General features: G+C 55.8%; 1 protein-coding gene across 5 annotated transcripts in view; it reads left to right on the top strand.

Annotated features, from left to right (window-relative positions):
- The first annotated feature begins 2,574 nt into the window (after positions 1-2,574).
- Positions 2,575-15,725, top strand: part of SGSM1 (small G protein signaling modulator 1) — a 58,028-nt gene continuing 44,877 nt past the window's right edge. For all 5 annotated transcript variants that reach the window (XM_045845153.1, XM_045845126.1, XM_045845143.1 and 2 more), the window contains exons 1-2: positions 2,575-2,687; positions 2,776-2,819. In XM_045845153.1, coding sequence (XP_045701109.1) covers positions 2,669-2,687; positions 2,776-2,819 — 63 coding nt within the window. In that variant the 5' untranslated portion in view covers positions 2,575-2,668. The remainder of the gene's footprint in view (positions 2,688-2,775; positions 2,820-15,725) is intronic.

Here is a 15,725-nt window from a genome sequence, read left to right as displayed (position 1 = left end):
ATGAATAATGATCTCCATTTCTTTTTCCATAAGCCTAAAATATAGAGGGCATACAACATTAATAGCCAGAAAATTCATTGCAGGAAAGGAAATAGTTGCAAGCTGTACATCCTTCCCATCCTGCCAAATCTGTAGGAATGCTGAGGTTATCTGTCTAGAGTTTTAGTGCCATAATGCAATGTTCATTTGCTCTATCTTGACAAAACTTCTAAGAACTAGAAAAAGCTAAATCTGCTAAGCATTGGAAAATTCCTGGCTCTTCTTTCAAATGAACTTTAGAATTATTGCACTGAGTTCCAGAATATAACAGAGCCTGTTGTCCGTTAATTTGGGCTTGTACTGAATTTAGACATCAATTTAGTTCCTCCAAGTTGCAGTCTCGCTAAGACTTTCCTGGAAAATCCTTGTGCTCATAAGTGATTCCAAAGAAGTTACTGCTTAGGTTTAGCTGTGGAACCCGGCCCTGGGTGCCTTCTGGGTAGTGGCCAAGCCCACTGTGTGTTCTGGTTTGTTTGATTCTGGTTTGTCTGATGGGGGGGTGGGGCGGTAACCCAGGGGAGAGGGTGTGGGAGAAGAGAGGAGGGTCAGCGGAGAAAATTCTGGAGTGTTGAGTTGGATGTGATACTCCCACACATCACTTGTGGACTCGCTTGGTGTCCTGCCCGGAGTCCAGCCCTGTCCTCAGGTGTGGCATGTTCTTAGAAAATATTTGCTAGGTCTGCGTTAGTCACACCTGGACTGCATGTCTCAGGGAGTACCTGCCTCTTCATGGAACTCTTTCCAGTAGGTCTTCTTTAATGCCTCCCAGAGAAGTTGTACAATTCTTCTGCCCTCTGGTTTTACAGGGCATGTGATAGATTTATTCCTGGGCACTTAATGGTTGGTGTTCCACCAACAGAATGTAAGGGCCATGAGGGACAGGATTTCGCCTGTGCTTTCTCTGCCCCTTCTCCAGGGGACACTATGGTGCCTGGCATAAAAGAGGTGCTCATGGGCAGACACCTGCAAAAAATGAGACTCAACTACCAACTTACACCATACACGGGAATAAACTCAAAATGGATACAAGACTTACATGTAAGTCGCAAAACCATAAAAATCCTAGAAGAAAACATAGGCAGTAAAATCTCAGACATCCCTCGGAGCAGTATTTTTGCTGATATGTCTCCTAGGGCAATGGAAATAAAGGAAAAAATAAACAAATGGGACTACATCAAACTAAAAAGCGTCTGCACAGCAAAAGAAGCCATCAATAAAATGCAAAGGGAACCCACTGTGTGGGAGAACATATCCACCAATGATACAACTGATAAGGGGTGAATCTCCAGAATATATAAAGAACTCCTACAACTCAACACCAGAAAGACAAACAATCCAGTTTAAAAGTGGGCAAAGAACTTGAATCAGACACTTCTCTGAAGAGGACACACAGATGGCCAGTAGACATAGGAAAAGATGCCTGATGTCACTAATCATCAGAGGAACGCAAATTAAAACTACCAGGAGGCATCACCTCACACCTGTCAGAATGGCCATCATCAGTAAAGCAGCAAACAAGTGTGAAGATGACGTGGAGAAAGGGGACCCCTCGTGCCCTGCCGGTGGGAATGCAGACTGGCGCAGCCACTGTGGAAAGCCGTGTGGAGTGTCCTGAAAAAATTACAAATGGAACTGCCTTATGACCCTGTGATTCCACTTCTGAGAGTATACCCTCAGAACCCTGAAACACCACTTCAAAAGAACGTGTGCACCCCAATGTTCATAGCAGCGCTATTTACAATAGTCAACTTCCGGAAACAGCCTAAGTGCCCATCAGTAAATGAGTGGATCAAAAAACTACGGTACATTTACACAATGGAATACTAGGCAGCAGAAAGGAAGAAGGAAATCTTTCTTACTTTTTGTGACAGCAGGGATGGACCTGCAGGCTACCACACCAACAAGCGAAACAAGCCACTAGGAGAAAGACAAATAACATAAGATCTCACTTATAGGGGGAATCTACTGAACAAAATAAACTGAGGGACAAAATAGAAACAGAGGCACGGACACACGGAATGGACTGCCAGCTGTTAGGGGGAGCGGTGGGGCGTGGCGGGGTGGGGGGCGGACTGGATGAAAAACGGTGAGGGTTTAGCCAAAGAACATGCAATGACGTTTTGCAGGTGCTGGACTTCGTTTCCCTGGGTGTGCGTTAAACGTTTCACATTCAAAATCTCATTTAAGTCTGTCATTCCCACGAGGTAGTCATATTATACCCGTGGTAAAGATGAGAAAACTGAGGTTCGGAGAGTGTGCCCCACCATCTCCCGCCACTTCCTCGAGCCTGGCACATGGCAGACATTGAACGAGTGATTCGGTCCTTCCCGCCCCACATAAAGGGGCTGGGGCACTGGCGTTGGGCAGGAAGGTGGGGGGTGGGGTCGTGGGGAGGCCAGCCCTGGAGGTGAGGGGGTGCGGATGTGCATGGGGAGGGGAGGATCCTCATACAGGGAACTTGGAAGGCCTGGCAGTGTGTTTCCGGGGGGCGGGGCCACGCGCGAGACGGGCCCTGACGTCACTCGGCGCCCCGCCCCGCCCCACCGCGACTGGCAGCTCTGGAGCCGGAGAGCAGGATCCGCCACCGCTGCCACTGCCTCCCGGGACTTGGAACGCTGCGCGCCCAGCCATGGCTTCGGGCCCCACGGGTGAGGGGGCGCGGGGGTGGCGGGAGGGCAGCCCCGATCCCGGCCCCCGCCCGCGGCTGAACAGCGGCCTTCCCGTCTTGTCCCACAGGGCCGGAGACCCGGCAGAGGCTGCTGCGCACCGTCAAGAAGGAGGTAGGTGGTGAGGTGGGGGAGGGGGCGCCCCCCTCCCCCGCAGCCTCTGGGGGTGGGGACAGTCGTGGCCACCCACCCCCAGGAAGGAGTCTCAGAAGTGGGGGTGGTCAGTGGTGCTAGGGGGCGGCCACCTTGGTCGTGGGGCTCACCTGGGTGGGTACTCACCTCCAGCAGGACTGGAGGAGGCTGGGAGTTTGGGGGTGGGGGCTCTGGATGTTTTTCTGCTGCATGCAGCATGCGGGCTCTTCAGCTGTGGGGCAGTCCTGCCTGTGTCTGGGTAGGACCCCCTCTCTTGCAGGAGCTGGTGGATGAGTCTCACTACATTGAGACAGCAGAGGGGTGGGGGGCTGCCAGGGCGTGGAGGGGGAAGTCTGCATGGGGCTGCAGGAGGGCTAGACTTCAGGGAAGGGGGAAGATAACCCTTTGGAAGAATAAAGCCTTTCCCCACACATCTCCACACTCCTCCTTCCGGATTCTCAGCCCTTGAAGCCACCCCCAGGAGCCGGAGGGGACTCCGTCCCTGCGAGTCCCTGGTCAGAGGGTTACTCTGCTTGTGGGCATGTGCCTGCACTCTCCTGGCAGGCAGGGGCCCCTCACCCTCCACCCATGAAGGAGGGTGAGAGTCAGACAGGGTTCTGCTGCCCCACTCCTCTCTCCCGCGGCCAGTGGGGAGCCCGGTCTAGCCTAGCGTTGACAGCCCATGACTTCGTGCAGAGGGGAGAATCTGTAGGGATGGGTGTCCGGCAAGCATTTAGATGCCTGGATTCTGTGCGTGTGTGTATGTGTGTACATGCCTGTGTGGGTGAGGCATGTGGCTGTGAGCATGTGTATCTGAGATGTCTGTGCGTCTGGAGATAACCTCAGTGTTATCTCTGTGTATTGTGTGCACATGTATCTGTGTCTGTGTTTATCTGTATTTTTGAGTATGATGTATGTCTGTGTGATGCAGGGATCTGTGTGAATGAGTGAGGTTGTGACTGTGTGTGTGTCCGTGTGTGTGTAAGATGTGTGAATGAATGAGGCTGTGACTGTGTGTGTCTGTGTGTGTGACGTGTGAATGAGTGAGGCTGTGACTGTGTGTGTGATGTGTGAATGAGTGAGGCTGTGACTGTGTGTGTCTGTGTGTGTGACGGGTGAATGCATGAGATCGTGACTGTGTGTGTCTGTGTGTGGGATGTGTGGACCAGTGAGGCCCGTGACTGGACGTGTGTTGCTCTCCTCAGGTCACCCACATCCCTCTGCCTGGGACCCCGTTGCTGCTGAGCCGGCATCAGGGGTGTATCCTGAGTCCTTAGCCTGCAGACCTTGGGGCTGGCCTGATCCCCGAGTCTGTGTGTGTTCGGGGCGTCAGCATCTGGTGCCAGCGCTGAACATCAAGAAGCCCCTCCCTGCGTGGTGGCAGACAGCCATCAAGGGCAGCCTGCAGGCTGCGGGCGCCTGGTGCTGCCCCGCCCTCCTCATGCGTGGGTGTGTGTGTGGCGTGCCTGTGTGGTTTCCAGAATCAGCCCCAGGGCTGGTTGCACATCCTGACCTTTCTGAATAAGGAAACATACAGGATACATGGGATCCCTCCGAAAGGCCCAGAGCTTTTCGGCTTTGCCTTTGTGGAGACCCCTGTGGGGACCTGAAGAAAACTGTCTGGACCCTCTTTCCAGTACAACCCATAGACCCACACATTCTGTTGGCTATTTGGGGGACAGTGTATATAGACACCCCCCCCACCCTGCCAAAGCCTTCGGGTTACAGACCCACAGTCTTTTTGTTCGTTGTCTAACCAAACCTGGATGCAACCTCTGCTCCCCAGCTGTGTGCTCCTGGAATGGCTGCGTTTTTAAGGGAGTGGCAGTTGGCTGGTTCCGTCGGGAGGGGGCTGCAGGCAGAAGACTTGTCAGCGAGGCACCTGGGCTGCGCTGCAGCTGGGGCCCTGGCCCCAGCTCCGCCACCAGCTCCCCTGGCACCCTGGACAAGTCCCTTTCCTTCTCGAGGCTCCGTTTCCACATCTGGAGAAGGAAGCATCGGTGCCCTTGGTGGTCCCACCACATCTGTCTAGTTTGGGTTATTGGCCCAACTGGGGAACACTTTGTCCCTGGTGGCCAGCCGTCTGGCCTGCATCCTCTCTCCTAGGAAGGGCTGGGTTTGGGGTACAGAATATGCTTTCTGCCCAGCTGTGGGCCAAGACCGTCTGACCAAAGGGACCTCCTAGGATCCTGCTTGGTATCTGAGGGGAGTCAATACCAAGGTATCTGAGGGGGCCGAACCTTCCAGGCTTGGACAAAGGGCCTCAGGTACCCACTGACTCCGCATCCCTGGAGTCCAGACACAACAGCCCCATGATGGCGGCTGTTCCTGAAGTTCGCATTTCTCAGGGCCCGTCCTTTTAGTCACCTGAGCGTCCGTTTCCTGGGGCTACTCTGGGCCCCGCCCTGTATAGGAACAGCATATGAACTTCACGAGCAGAGTGAGGTTGCCCCCGTTTTATAGACAAGGAAACGCGCTCAGGGAGGAAGAGTGAGTTGATCGAGAGCGCACAGCCAGGCGGGGGCAGAGCTGGGGACTTACCCCCCGGACTGCCTGGCAGAAGAGCCGGGCCCTTCCCGCTCTCTGTCACAAACACGCCCATCCTCACGTGCACAGCACCGTCATTTTGGCATGTGTGGGTGGCATCATTTCTACGGTACACTGGAGAAAACTGGCTCAGAAAGAGAAAGTGATGTTTCAAGGGTACACACAAGTGAAGGGGAACAAGTTCAAGTCTTCTGTCTGTGAGCTGCCCTGTTCTCATGGGTGCCTCCTAAGGGCCTAGTGACAAGCCTGTTCCCTCCAAAGCAGACTTCTCTCCTTTCCTTCCTCTTTAGGGACCACCTACCCTTAATAGCAGAGAGCCGGTCCCCAGTGGAATGCATACAAATCTGGGGGTCAAATCAGGTGTTCCTTCCCTTCACTGTTGGATTCAGAGGAGCCACATCCCTGCCCAGAGGGCTCCCCGCATCCTTCTTTCTGGCAGCGGCAGCTGAACAGTCAGTTTCTGGATTTCAGCCAGGCAGGTCTGCAGGCTTTGCCTGAGCAACCGAAGCCACGAGGCCGGCAGGGGTTGTGGGTCTGGAAGCTCTGTCCAGTGCTGAACCAGGGAGCTGTTGTGACCCAGCATCATGAAGCAGGTCAAGAGGGAGCTTTGGAATCAGCCAGAGCTGGGTTCAGATGCCGGCGCATTTACTTCCCCGGGGGCTTTCGTGTGTCAGAGGCTGGGCTGGGCACTGTGGATGCAGCAGGGAATAAGATAGGCCGTCCCTCTTGGGGCTGACATTCCAGTGTGGGAGACAGACTCCGACCGAACTCCCGAGTGTAATTAAAAAGGTAATTACAGGCAGAGCACCAGGTCTGAAGCATAGGCGCTCTGCAGTGCAAGCATACACAATGGAGAAGTGGCAGTTATGTGTCGTGAGCGTATCTCGTGTCCAGGAAGGTGTGGGAAGGATGAGGGGGCCTTTTAGAGGAAGGCACGAGGTGGGGAGAGACGGGGAGAACCATTCCTGGCAGAGGGAATTGCGTCTGTGAAAACACTGCGGCTGCAGGGAGCTCTGAGAACCTGAGGAGTGGGAGTATCAGGAGCAGGAGGAGTTCCAAGAGGAAGGAGAACCATGCTGGGTGCACTGGGGCCAGAGCCCCTGGTCTTCTTACAAAAGCAAGGGGGAAGGAGTGGGGAGGACATGGGAGCAGGGAAAGGAGAGAGAGGAGCTGAAATTGATTTGCTTGTGAATTGCACAGTCCCGGATGAGCAACTCACGCTATCTTCACAAGTGTCTGGGTTTCAGTGTATTCATAAAGGGGATGAAAATTACTCAGCTGTCAGGATAAACAATGTGAAAACACCCACTGAGTTAGCCTGAGCGTCACCAGGGCAGGCGTCTGATTTTTTCCTGTCTCCCCAGGGCCACCACGGGAAAGCTGGGACAGGGTGGCCTCATTATGATCTCCAGTTAAGTCCTCCCAGCTTCATCCTGGCTCCTTCCTGGCTCCCTTCACCCGCCCCTCCTCTTCCCTCCCCACCTCCACCCCTTAATTTTGTTTTGGTTCCCAGAGAGAGCAGGCACCGGCTTCCCGTTGCCATGACAACACCCATTAAAGGAGCCAGCCACGTGACTGAGTTGATAAGGGAAGCAAAGTGACTAAGTGACTTGTTTTCCTGCCTCTAGGCTGGGCCTAGGAGGCCTCTTAATTGGAGGGGACAGGGCGGGGGCTTGCTGGCAGAGGACAGACCCCAGGAAGGAGGCAAGGGTTGTAGGGGGTGCAGGAGAGGAAGCCACATTAGCTCTGCAGACGCCCTGGTGGCAGGGCTAGCCTGGGAGCTGTTATCACAGGCTGAGCGGGGCTTGCTGGGGCAGCCCAGCCGCCCGTCCCGGGTGGGAGGCAGTGGGGTTGGGGAGGTCGGTGGGTATGCTAAGAAGTTTGGAGGAAGGTGAGAGGAAAAATTGATGTTACTACTGGGCCCCCAGGTGGTTCTTAATGAAGGGTTTTAATTTTCTTAATTTTGTCTCCCAGGTAGGGCTGCCAAATAACATATAGGCCACACAATTAGATTAGAATTACAGATCATGAGTCATGTTTAGTATAAGTATGTATTGATAAATCTGGCAGCCTTACCCCAGGGGACATCTGGCAATGTCTAGAGCCATTTCTGGTTGTGACAACTGTGGCTGAGACTGGCATCTGGTAGGTGGAGACCAGGGGTGCCGCTCGCCTTCCCGCAGTGCACAGGATGCCCTCCCGAAGAGGAGTGGCCAGCCTGTTGTGGTGCTGCTGTCCAGGCCAAGAGGCCTCTCTGTGTGGTCACTGCCCCAGGCGCCCCCAAGCACCCCCTCCTCCTCTCTCGGGACAGCCCTTCACTGGTCAGTGAGGAACCAGAGGTACAGGCCGTCCAGTGGCTCGCTTCACGGTCACACAGGCAGTCCGCGGAGAAGCTGGGATTCAGTCCCCTTCTGTCAGGCTCCGATGGGTGGCTTTGTGACCCGGATGCACAGAGGGCCGTGGTAGGGAGCCATGAGCTTCCGTAGAGTCCGTGGGGGTCAGTGGTGTGTAGGGGAGAGGAGAGGAGAGGAGAGGCAGGAGAATTCCGTTCCTCCCAGTCTGTCAGGCTGCAGCGTTTGCCCCATCAGACGGTGGGGAGCCGTGGAGGGTGTATGAGCAAAGAGGGTCTTGTTCAGAATCGTTCTTCAGGAAGTCAGCTGATGGGGGACCGCGATGGACACTTTCTGATGGTTCTTAGAAGAAGACGCCCTCTTCTTTCTTCCTTCCTCCTTTCCTTTCCCTCCCCTTTTCTTTCCCTTCTCTCCGCTCTCCCTTCCTCCTTTCCTTTTTTCCCCGTCCACAAATATCTACCGAGCCTCTACCACGTGCCAGGCCCTGTTCTAGGAACTGTAGATGGAGAAGTGAGCAGAGCAACATCCCAGTGCATATGCTCTCGTGAAGCGTGCGCTCTAGTTGGGAGGCAGATTGACAAGCAACACGTGTCTATTGGGAGCGACAAGTGCCACCAGGAAAATAAAGCCGGAAAGGGCTGGAGAGGAGTGGGAAGGGCTGATGGTCCAGAGGAGGTCAGAGACTGGAAGGAAAGGAGGGGGCCATGCAGACACTGGGAACAGGGTTTATAGCCTGGAGTTGGGAGCAGTGCGTAGCGAGGAGGCCGGGGAGGCTGGATGGTAGTAAACATGGGCAGAGGAGGAGGAGATGAAGTCAGAGAAGGAACGGGAGGCTGGCCATTCCTGGGAGACTCCGGCTTTTACTCTGAGCGACACAGGAGCCGGGAGAGAGTTTCAAGCAGGGTGTGGGGGGGGCGGGTACATGAACTCACTCCAGTTGTAGGCTGCTCGGGCTGCGGGCGAGCCGTAGATAGATGTAGGTTACACGTGAGCGCGGCCACAAAGTCGTGCAGCCCAGAGAAAACTTCTGCCTTGTTCTTGGAGCTTTCATTCTTGGGTTCGAACCACAGCTCCCCCTTTCCTCCCCGCTGGGCCGAGCGGGGTTCCAGAAATGCTTGCAGAGTGAATCCAGAATTCTGTTGGGATATTTCGGGGCTCTCTGAAGCTGGCTGGGTTGACTCAAACAGCGTCTGTGTGTCATGCTTTCAGGCTTAAGACGGCAGAGCTTCTCTTCGAGAACAATGCGGCCGTGGCCGTAGGTGCATTTCGATGCTTTTTTCAGGTCACTGACAATGCAGCTTCCAGGAGCTTCTGATGGGGGCAGATGGCTTGGGACCCAGCGCGATGTGACGGCAGGGCCCCGGCTGCCCTGCCTGGCTCGGCCTCCCCTGCAGTCTGGCTGGGTCTCCACTGCAGCAGCCTCGTGAGGGCCCTGGGGGAGGGCGGTAGGCATTTGCTGCTGCAGCTTGGCAGGTGGGAAGGACACTTCCGTCATCACCATGAGAAATGATGACCCCTTGTCCCAACTGTGCCCCCTGTCTCGTTTCCTGCTTTCTAAGTGACGAGGCTGGACAGGCTCCAGGGTTCGGGGAAGCTCGAGTCTCTGGTTTGGCTGACATCCCTCTCCGAGAGCCAAGTTTCCCTGAGATTTTCTGTCTTCGGAATTTGCCAAGTCTGTGTTTAAGACTTATTAAAATCTGCAGCTGATAAGATGTTTGGGGCGGGGGGAGCCTGTACTCCACTCAAGGCAACGAAGGCCTGCACCCAAACCAGTTCCATGGGTGGAGTTTTGTCTTCTTAAATAGCATCTGTTGAGCATTTTATATGGGTGACGTCGTTTAATTATTCCAGCGCCCCTTGAGGTGGATCATCACTCCTTCACAGACAAGCCCATTGAGGCACGGAGATGGTGAGTGACTTGCGGATGGGCACGGAGCCTGTCGGCGGTACAGCGTGGGGGTCTGGCCCCAGAACCCCGCTCCGTATTGCCCCGGAGCCCGTAGCAGTGACCCACACGTGCTTGTGGGCTATGCTGAGAGTGCGGGGTCAGGGAAAGACTGGCCTGTGGAGCGGGACAGTCCCAAACCAGGTCGTGGGCCTGTTCTCTCGTGGCTTCTCTGTGTGCGAACCTCTCTGGCTTCAGCGTCCTCGGGGGTCTGACAGCCGGAGAATCGCCTACCACACGGCAGCGCTGATGAGCACCCCCTGCTGGCTAGGCACTCAACAGCATTCATGGGTGAGCCAGGCGCTGCGTTGGCTCGCCAGGTAGGCTCTGTTCTATAAGGACATCGGGCCACCCTTTCTGGTCCCGTCTGGAGTTGCGGGTGCTCTCAGCGTGCCATCTCCTTCTCCCTGGGTGGACCCAGGGCTGGGGGTCCCGGGGCCACAGGAGCAGCGCTGCAGGCTGGGCAGGGGGTAGGGGGCTCAAAGGGACAAGCTGTTGGGTAGGAACCAGGAGAGCTGAGTCTTGACTGGCTGTGAGGCCATCCTGGGTGGGCAGCCGGATCTTCGTTCTAGGCCCAGTTGCTCATTGGCCCCTTGGAGGTGAGCCCTCCGCCTAAGGAGGCCAGGAACCCTCGGGAGCGGGCTGGCGTGCCCCTAGCCGCTGGGAGCCCCTGGCGGCTCAGGGTGCTGCGCTCCAGTGAGAAGCGGTCTGTTTTTTCTTTCAGTAGCACAAGAAGACAGGAGATGAATAGGTGTTTGTGCCTTTTCTTTGCAAAACCTTAGAGAAACTCGGGCCGTCAGTGTTTATAAAGGACAGGAACAGGGCCTTTGGCACCAAGGCCCATTTAAACATCAGATAACTGAAGTCCCAAGGGTTCAAGAGACTTGGCGATACTTGGGCACTGGATGAATTCTTCTTTACTTATCCTTATTTAGTAAATTACATTTAAAATTAGTTCAAATTATGACAGCCACCATTTATTAAACACTGCTGTACGTGCTCTATCTTATTTAATCCACAAAGCTGTCTCTCTACAGAGTGGGTACAAATAGCAGCTCCTCTCTACCGATGAGGAAATCGAAGTTCGGACAGGTTAAGAAACTGGACCAAGGTCACGTAGCTGAGAAGCAGCAGAACAGGATATTTTACTGAGCTCCGTGCATTTCAAGTTGGATAATAAGTTGCTCATAAAACTAGCTACACCAATAAATGACTATGTCAACATAAAGTGAAAAGGAAAAGAGACACTAAAAACTGGATTTATTGGTTCAAGGGTTTGGGGAGTTTGGAGTGAGTCAGGCTTCAGGTGCGGCTGTATCCAGTGATGTCATTAGGACCCCTCTCTCTCTCCATCTCTCCGCACTCTCTTTCTCTGTGTCGGCTCTGTGGCCTGCGTCTCTCTCTGGGGAGGCAGAATGTCGCCCAGCAGCTCCCAGGGCACAATCTGCCAGCTTGGCGTCACAACAGAAGCAGCTTCCCCTTCCCTGTGGTTCTAGCAACGGTCCTAGGATTAGGCCTCATCAGCCCAGGGCATATCCTTCTTTTGCGCCAGTCACGGTGGGACGGAGTGCTCTGGTTGGTCCGGCTTGAGGGGCTAAGCGGAGGCAGCTCTCTGAGAGCAAAGGGGGGTCCCAGGGCAGAGTCAAGGAGAAAGGGCCAGACAGGGAGATGGAAACCAGGCAGGCGAGCCCGTCAGTGTCCATCTCGAAGGAGTGAGGGCACCTGCCTTTGGAGCTCCACCTCCAGTGGCGGCAGGATCCTCTCTCGTGCTGCGGGCCTGCCTGTGATCCCAGGTGCTGCCTGGGTACCTGTTGTGTGGCAGGTGTCTGCGGATGAGAGATTTCCATTCTGGGCGTGTACAAAGCCCTGCAGTCGTACAAACACTCTGTACTTGCCATACAGAGAGGCTGCCCTCAGCTATCACCGGTACCTCTATGTCGTCCATGACCCAAACGCTCAGATGCGGTTCAGCACCCCCCTGCGAGATGCCGGGACGCACAGGCCGGCACCGTACAGCCCCGTGCTCAGCACGAAGTGCAGCCTCCTCAGGTCTAACCCTGTGCGCCTCCAGCCACAGCAACCCCTGGTAATAACCATCACTAGCATTTACTGGGCACCTGCTGTGTTCCCCACCTGCGCTGTCCAGTGTGAGTGATGAACCATGCGTGCCCGCTTAAATGTAAATTAAGTACAATTAAATGGAAAATGCCTTCTCAATCACACCAGCCATGTTTCAAGTACTCAGTAGCCACGTGTGGTTAGTGATACGGTTGGACAGCACAGGGTTAGAGCGTTTCCAGAAGGTTCTATCGTGTACTATACACTGTGCTAACTGATTTACACTCAGCATATTTAACCTTAGAAAATGAAACTTCAGAGGGGTAGGTCCTGCTTATTATCCCACCTGACAGGAGGGTAAAGTGAAGCGCAGGGAAAGGGAAGCCGCTTGCCCAAGACCACACAGCCGGTTGGAGGCGGAGCCTGGATTCTAGTCCAGTCTCCAGACCATTCAGCTGCTCTCCCCTCCCGGGTGGAGGTGTTCTGGTTCCTGCTGTGTGTGTTTTAAGCCCTCATGTAGAAATTCCATTTCTTTTTTCCTGTACCCGCCCGGCCCCCAGAGTCTGGGCAGCCCTCCAGAGAACGCAGGTACGCTCGAGAGTCTGGGTGCGTGCTCCTCGTGCCCGAGGCACGTGGGTCTGTGGGCGTGCGGCGTGTTGCCAGGGCAGCCGCCACACGCAGTGGGCAGTGCACCCGGGAGGAAGCTGGCTGGTCTCCAGGGTGTGGGCTGGGAACGTGCAACACGCTGGCTGTTTTCTCTGTGTGTATGTGTGGGGGGTGGCCCAGAGTCTTCACAGCCCCCTCATCTCCAGCAGTGACTGTGCATGACATCACTGGCCAGAAGGACCTCAGCCAGGTGTCCCCAGGTGAACCCCTTTTCAGGGGGTGTCTGCGGCCCCTGTGCAGGGCAGCAGTGGGAGGCCCGTGGATGGAGCCCCAGCCTCGACCACAGGACAGCACTCCATCCAGGCTGTGGGGGGCCGGCCAGTCCTTACACTGTTCGGGCACCGTGCCTGGCGCCCCGGTGTAGCAGGCCGGTAAATGATTAACTGAGGCCGGGCTGGCAGCAGCTGAGTGGGTGGCACTCCGTCTCCTGCCGGCCTACAACCGCGTTTAGGGCAGGTGAAGAGGGAGGAGTCTGCTAATGCTCTGAAGGTCCACATGCCACTGCTTTATCGTTGATGTCCTTTCCGTCCCAGCTCCCTCGTGTCACAGGGTTGCACCGACAGGAGGACACCTGTGTGGCTTTGCCCTGGGTGTCTGCGTGGAGGTGGCGGGCAGGGTGGAGTGTGTGGGCGGGGTGGAGCGTGGGGCGAGGCTGTCCTGAACTGAGCCAGAGAGTCCGGAAAAGGAAGCTTTGGGCCATTGACCAGCCGTGGCCGAGCTCCCGCAGTGCCGTACGAGCTAGACACCTTTGGGGCCCCCTTCCTGAAAGCCCAGAGCCCCCGGCGGGCCACGGCAGGCCACGGCGGGGCTGGGGGTGCAGATGTGGAGGCGCCCCGCTGGAGGGAGGCCCTTAGCTGTCTGCTGAAAGTATGAGACCCCTGCCGACATCCTCCATCAGTAGCAGAGTGAGGAGAGGACTTTTTTTTTCTTTTATTATTTAGAGCAGTTTCAGTTTCCTGTTAAAAATAGAGTGGTAAGTGTGGAGAGTTCGCATACACCCCCATCTCCACATGCACAGCGCCCCCCAGTGTCAACGTGCGGGAGCCCAGTGGGTCATTCGTCACAACCCCTGGGCCTGCACATACACGTCATTATCACCCAGAGTCCATGGTCGCCTTCCGGCTCACTCCTGGTGGTGTCCACGCTGCGGGTCTGACAGGTGGGTAGTGACGTGTGTCCACCGCTGTGTGGTATCACCGTGTAGATACTCTCACTGCCCCAGAATCCCCCGCGCTCTGCCTGTCCATCTCCTCTCCCCCGCAACCCCCGGCAACCGCTGGTCTCTCACCGTCTCCACGGCTTTGCCTGTTTCAGAGCGTCGTGTGTGGAGCCACACCGTGTGTAGTCTTTGCAGATTGGCTGCTTTCACTTTGTTTCACGTTGGAGTTTTTTTGTTTTTTTTTTTTTAACCTCACCGTGTGACAGGGAGAGGCAGCTAGGAGGCCCTGGGGTCCTGGGAGGGACGATGAAAGATGGGAAAAGGTGATGGCCGGGGCAGAAGTTGAGCGGCAGGCGCTGCTGGGCCCTGGCGCCCAGAGCAGCACGCTGGCTGTGGCCGGGACACTCGGCTGAGTTGGGCTAAGGGAGCAGGCGTCTCAACCACCTGGCTGCTCAGGTCCCCACCTTGACCTGGGACCGCGAGCAGGAGACCGTGATTCACATCCCAGCCTCTCTGCAGACCAGTGACCTTGGCCCCTCCCAGATCTGCTGCCTCGGCAGGAAAACGGGAGTGATAGCAACGACACCCACAGTGCATGGCTGTTCTGATGCTTCGGGCTCGTGCATGCAAAGCCCCCCCCCCCCCTTGGCTTGTGGGAAGCACTCTCAGATATCTGTGGAGTGAAGGAATTAACCTACTGTGCGCCAGGCTCTGTCCAGGGCAGTCAGTCGTGAGTTCAAATCTCTACCCTGCCGTTTGGAAGCCGCATGCTCTTGGGCAAGTCATTTAACCTCATCAAGACTCCATTTCCCTGTCTGTTAAGGGTGGAGGGTAATTATACCCGTCTCTCCTAACTAGCCTGAGGAGCAGGTGCCACCACACGGTGAACGCTTTATAAATCCTTTATAAATCCGTGCTGGTTGTGGTTACATGAAACAAAGTATCAGTTTCTTACTGTGTGGCTGCTGTTGTGTGCAGTGCTTCCGGTGCGTTGTCCTACAGCTGTAAGGCACATGCTGGTGCTGTATCACCCGTCTTGCTGAAGGGAATGCTGAGGCTCAGAGAAGGACCCTGATCTGCCCAGAGCCTGAGGGCGAGGCCTGGGGTCTGAATTCTGGAAGCTAGACCCCAGAACCGGACGCTCATAGCTATGCAGTGGGCGTCACTCTAGCAGCTCAGAAGAGGAGGGGTCACCCCCACTTTGGAGGCCTAAGGAGGGCGTGAAGCCGAGGACTCCCAGTCCTGAGGAGTGGGTAGCGCTTCCAGAGCTGGAGCTGGAGGTGGGAATGGGGGGATATCGGGTGCAGGAGACTGTGCAAGCAAAGGCCAGGGGGGGCATCACGTGGGTCACACAGACAGAAGGGCACATGTGACCAGAGCTGGGGCTGTGGGGAGGGGAAGGGCTGGGATTTGGCAGGAGCGAAGATCGGGCCGCACCAGGGAAACAGTCACAGCTTGCAGGGCGGCAGCACACCCCCACCCCCCCCACCCCCCCACCCCTGCCGGACCACGTCTGTCTGCGTCTGTGCTTTGGAGCTTCCTGCACGATTCCTGTGTCGCCCACCCGCCATCGGCTCTATTCGGGCCCCTCCCAGCTCTCACCTCCTGCGTGCCTCGCCCATGACAACTTAAAAAATAAAGAACCACCAGCTGTTCTCATGTAGTGCTTGTCCCCACCACCGTGTCCTCGCACCTGTTCCTTCCATGAGCCCCAAGGCGGCTCTGTGGGGGCAGGCGCACGGGGACAGTGTTCCCTCTGCTCTGGAGCTGGGGAGCCCGAGACCCAGAGAGTTCACTGTTACCCCAGATCTGGAGCATCACCACCTCCAGGAAGCCCGCCACGACCTTCCTCCCCACCAGTTCCATTGTTATTTGTTGTCACAGAGCCAAGTTCTTCTGCTGCAGAGAACTGGCCTCATTTTGCAGATATTATCCACTCGTGTGAGTTACTTAATGAATGCCTTTACATTTTGCTGGACTGTGACCCCCATGAGGACAGGGACACTATCTGATTGCCGCCTGGAGCCAGGCACATAGGAGGTGCTGACAAATGTTAAATGAGTGAGCGACAGTTGCGGTTCGTGTGATGAATGCTGGGAAGGCGGGTGTTACAAAGGACTGTGGGAGAGGCACGCTTACTCCTGGTTGGGGTGTGGGTAGTC

Source organism: Phyllostomus hastatus, unplaced genomic scaffold (genome assembly GCF_019186645.2).
Source record: "Phyllostomus hastatus isolate PE091 unplaced genomic scaffold, TTU_PhHast_1.1 phas_contig_1162, whole genome shotgun sequence".
In the NCBI taxonomy this organism is placed as follows: domain Eukaryota; kingdom Metazoa; phylum Chordata; class Mammalia; order Chiroptera; family Phyllostomidae; genus Phyllostomus; species Phyllostomus hastatus.
Note: the sequence above shows the minus strand (reverse complement) of the source record. Positions and strands in the feature narration are given on the sequence as shown.